This window comes from Galeopterus variegatus, unplaced genomic scaffold, assembly GCF_000696425.1.
Source record: "Galeopterus variegatus unplaced genomic scaffold, G_variegatus-3.0.2 Scaffold1222, whole genome shotgun sequence".
Taxonomy (NCBI): domain Eukaryota; kingdom Metazoa; phylum Chordata; class Mammalia; order Dermoptera; family Cynocephalidae; genus Galeopterus; species Galeopterus variegatus.
This window is the reverse complement of record NW_007727333.1, coordinates 149,368-153,136: the sequence shown is the minus strand read 5'-3', so window position 1 is coordinate 153,136 and position 3,769 is coordinate 149,368. Positions and strand designations below refer to the sequence as shown.

The window sequence follows — 3,769 nt, the reverse complement described above, 5'->3', positions numbered from 1 at the left end:
AGCTGAGAGCTAAAGTTAGGCACAGGAAGAGAGCAGGAGGGAGCATTTCAGATCAAGGCTGTGGTGAAAAATCAACTAATGAGTGTAATATAATAGCCCAGTAAATGTCCTTGGACTTAGGGCCAAGGAGGCCGTTGCTGACTTAAGAAATCACAAGGTCCAGGGAGCAAAGGAGCAGCATCTGGATTACAGGGTTGAGGAGTGAGACTTGAGCAAGTGGAGACAGCAGGCACAGACACCTCTTGACAAGTTGTCCATGCAGAAAGGAGAGAATGAAGATGAGCCAGGAAGAGGCAGAGGGCAAGGGCTATCTTAGAAATGGCTCATTATTGTTATGATTTTGAGATGGTAGAGACTCAGGGATGTTTAAGTGCTGATGGGAAGTGGCCAGACAGGGAGGGGTTGGAAATCCAGGAGAGATACCAGGGTAGAGGATGCATGGCTCCCCTCGGAACATGGAAGCAAACTAGCAGCAGGAGAATTGAAATCTGGCCAGGCAAAATGGATAGTACTTATAAGGGGGCAAAATCTGAAATTCTGTGCTGAGAAATGGAATCCAGCTATGTGGTTCCAGGCTAACTGTAGGTGTGGGAGGATGGGCCAGTGAGAGAACAGCCAGCATATCTGGCACAACCTGGCAGGTAAGCTAAGCAAGAGACTTTGGTTAAAGGGTTGAAAGACTTTGTGTCTCTTAAATATCTAGTGTAACCTTGTCAACTGACTCAACCTCTCTCTATGCCTCAGTTTGCTCATGCATAAAAAGTGGTAAATGTAGTACCCATCACATAGGGTGGCTGTGAGGATACCTGTAAAGTGCTTGGCATATGCTAAGTGCTCAATATGTTTAAGCTGTGACCGTCCTTGCAGCTACTTTTACAATATTGGAGAGGTGGTATACATAGGAGAATGGTTAAGAACACAGGTCCTGAAATCAGATTCCCTTGATTCAAACTGGCCCTGCCGTTTACCAGCTGTGCGAACCTGGGCAAGGAATGTTACTTCTCTAGGCCTCAATTTTCTAATCAGTAAGAGGCAGATAGTACTATAAATGTACCTTAGTAGGGCCGACCCTGTGGCGCACTCAGGAGAGTGCGGCACTGGGAGCACAGTGGCGCTCCCGCCACGGGTTCGGATCCTATATAGGGATGGCCGGTGCGCTCACTGGCTGAGTGCGGTGTGGACGACATCAAGCCAAGGGTTGCGATCCCCTTACCGGTCACAAAACAGACAAAAAAAAAAAATCTACCTTGGTAAAGTGTCATAAGGATTAAATAGCAACTATCATTTAAAATATTAAAATAAATGTTTAATAAACTATTTGAAATACTCACTAAAAATAAAAGTATTACATAAAATAATGTAAATTAGGTGGCAATATATTAAAATATGTTGCCTCACATTATATTGCATGCTTTATTATACTAATAAACTATGTCATAATTCCTATAAAATAAGAAATAATAAAATATTAAGATACGTGGAATTGTGCCTGAGCACAATTGAACACATAGTAAGTGCTCAGTAAACAATTATTAGATGATGAAGACACAGGTGGGAGAAATGTGGTCGGTTTTTTCTATAACGCTCCTTTTTAAGAAAGTGTTTATTACGAAAAATTTTCAAGCATCACAAAATAAGAACAGTGTATGAAACACTATGAGTTCATCACAGTTACAAATATTTTGCCATTCTTGATTTCATCTTTTCCTCCCACTCTTTTTTTGTTCGCACAGGGGATTTTAAAGCCAATCCCAGATCTTATTCTAGCAAAGACTTGGATATACATTTCTGATAGAGATACACAGGACAGATATCACAGCGGTTTCTGAGCTCCCCTTCCCTGCCCCTGCTCTCTGCAGGTGAGCTGACGCCCAGGACGCCCTACGCGGCTGCGGTCCCACGTGTTCGGGGGCGTGGTTGCACGCTGGGCCGAGGGCTTCGAGGTTATCATCCAGCAGTCCCCCGATGGTCCGGGTGCTGGTGGGGCCCGGGGAGGCCAGCAGGGACACAGCTACGATGACCCCTCCAGGCAGCCTGCGGGGACTACAACGGAATAGCGGCCAACGACCTGATGCTCCCGGAAGGACTCGGGGTGCCAGCCTAGTCGACAAGTTCAGAGAATGCCGGACTAACAGCTGTTGAGGACTTTCCCACCACCAGCCCAACTACCTGAGCCACACGCTACCTTTGGAGGCTTGGCGCCCACACCCTCTCTCTGCTTGTTTTCCCACAGCACAGAGAAGCTTGTCCAACTGGCCGTGACCCAACATTTCCCTGAATGACCTTGTCCCTCTGCGCGTCCCCAAGGCTGGGACCCCCGACACGGGCCTGCCATGGCGGGGAGAACGCACAGACCTTCCAGAGATGGTTTAAATAACTGATGACAAAAACATGCTTGTGCCTGTCTTCCCTCTCCCTGTGACCCCGCGCCCTTGAAGACCCAAGCGTCCGAACCCCTTCTCCCAGGACCCAGGAATTAGGTCAGGACCCCCGTTCCCTTCAACCCAAGACTAAGAGTCCGAGCTCCTAGCTCCCTCCTACTCCCAGACCCAGGTGCCACTGTCCTCAGAACTTCAGACCCCGCAGACACCGATTCCCCACGGGCCGGGCCAGTGCACTAGCGGCCCCGCCCTCCACGCAGGCCGCTGTGACGTAACTGCAATGACAGCCAATCGGGGGCGACGGCGCCGGATAGTCGGGGGCAGGAGGCGGAGGTTTTGGAAGGCGCGTGGCGGAAGTGGTTGCTGAGTTGTTCCGTTGCTGGGTGTTCCCACAGCCCAGCTGCCATCATGAGCCGGCCCAGCCGGCTGCAGAGGCAAGTTCTGAGCCTGTACCGCGAGCTGCTGCGCGCCGGGCGCGGGAAGCCGGGCGCCGAGGCACGGGTGCGGGCCGAGTTCCGGCAAAACGCCTGCCTCCCACGCTCCGACGTGCTACGCATCGAGTACCTCTACCGCCGCGGGCGGCGCCAGCTCCAGCTGCTGCGCTCCGGCCACGCCACGGCCATGGGCGCTTTCGTACGCCCGCGGGGCAGAACCGAGGAGCCCGGCGGCACGGAGACCCTGGGGATCCCGTCTGACGACGATGACGATCCAAGGAGTACAAGGGCACCGCAGACCCGGTCCGAAGGACAGTGACATGCAGAAGGGCTCACTCGATGGCGCAGGGAAACTGGGGGACCTGCCTGGTTGCGTGGGGGGCGGGGGGCACCAGGGAACCCGCCTGATAGAAGGTGGGAAGTCTTGAGAGACTAGCTCGACGATTGGGGAAACGTCTTCTTGGCGACGTGGAGGACCTATAGAGCCCCGTGATGGACCGCGAGAGATTCCTGACCTTTTCCGATGCATGATGACAGGTCGGACCCCTCCATAAAGACTTGGGAGTGCCTGGGGCACCAGCGAGCTGGACAATGTCAAGCTGAGATCTACTTATCCAAAGACATGGACAGAGAGAATGAGACACCCTTCTCTTGACGTCTAAGAACATACTCACCCCAGCTCCTCAAGGAGAGTGTCCTTTTCTGTATTTAACTGTGAGAAGAGCAGGCTTTTTGCTGAGGAGTTTGGGAAGATGCCCTGATGAATGGTGAGAAGCCCGGAATCCCCCCTTGGAAAACCTTTCCCCTATTAATTGTGGTAAACTAGGACCATGAGGAAGAGAAGGGGTCTTTCACCTCAGCTGGTCAACTAAATACCCCTCAAGATCCCTACTTGATGGTTCTGTGGGGCAACCCCGGCTCCTGTGCCCCTTCCACCTCAGGAAGGGCTTAACA

At 51.9% G+C, this 3,769-nt stretch overlaps 1 protein-coding gene across 1 annotated transcript; it reads left to right on the top strand.

The window, feature by feature from the left end:
• The first annotated feature begins 2,789 nt into the window (after nucleotides 1-2,789).
• SDHAF1 (succinate dehydrogenase complex assembly factor 1) lies at nucleotides 2,790-3,191 on the top strand. The gene has a single exon (XM_008575664.1). It carries the CDS (start codon nucleotides 2,790-2,792, stop codon nucleotides 3,132-3,134), a length of 345 nt encoding a protein of 114 aa, XP_008573886.1. The 3' UTR covers nucleotides 3,135-3,191.
• The last annotated feature ends 578 nt before the right edge of the window (nucleotides 3,192-3,769 follow it).

Coding starts and splice junctions, on each gene's coding strand:
- SDHAF1 (XM_008575664.1), top strand. CDS start 2,790: ATGAGCCGGCCCAGCCGGCTGCAGAGGCAAGTTCTGAGCCTGTACCGC.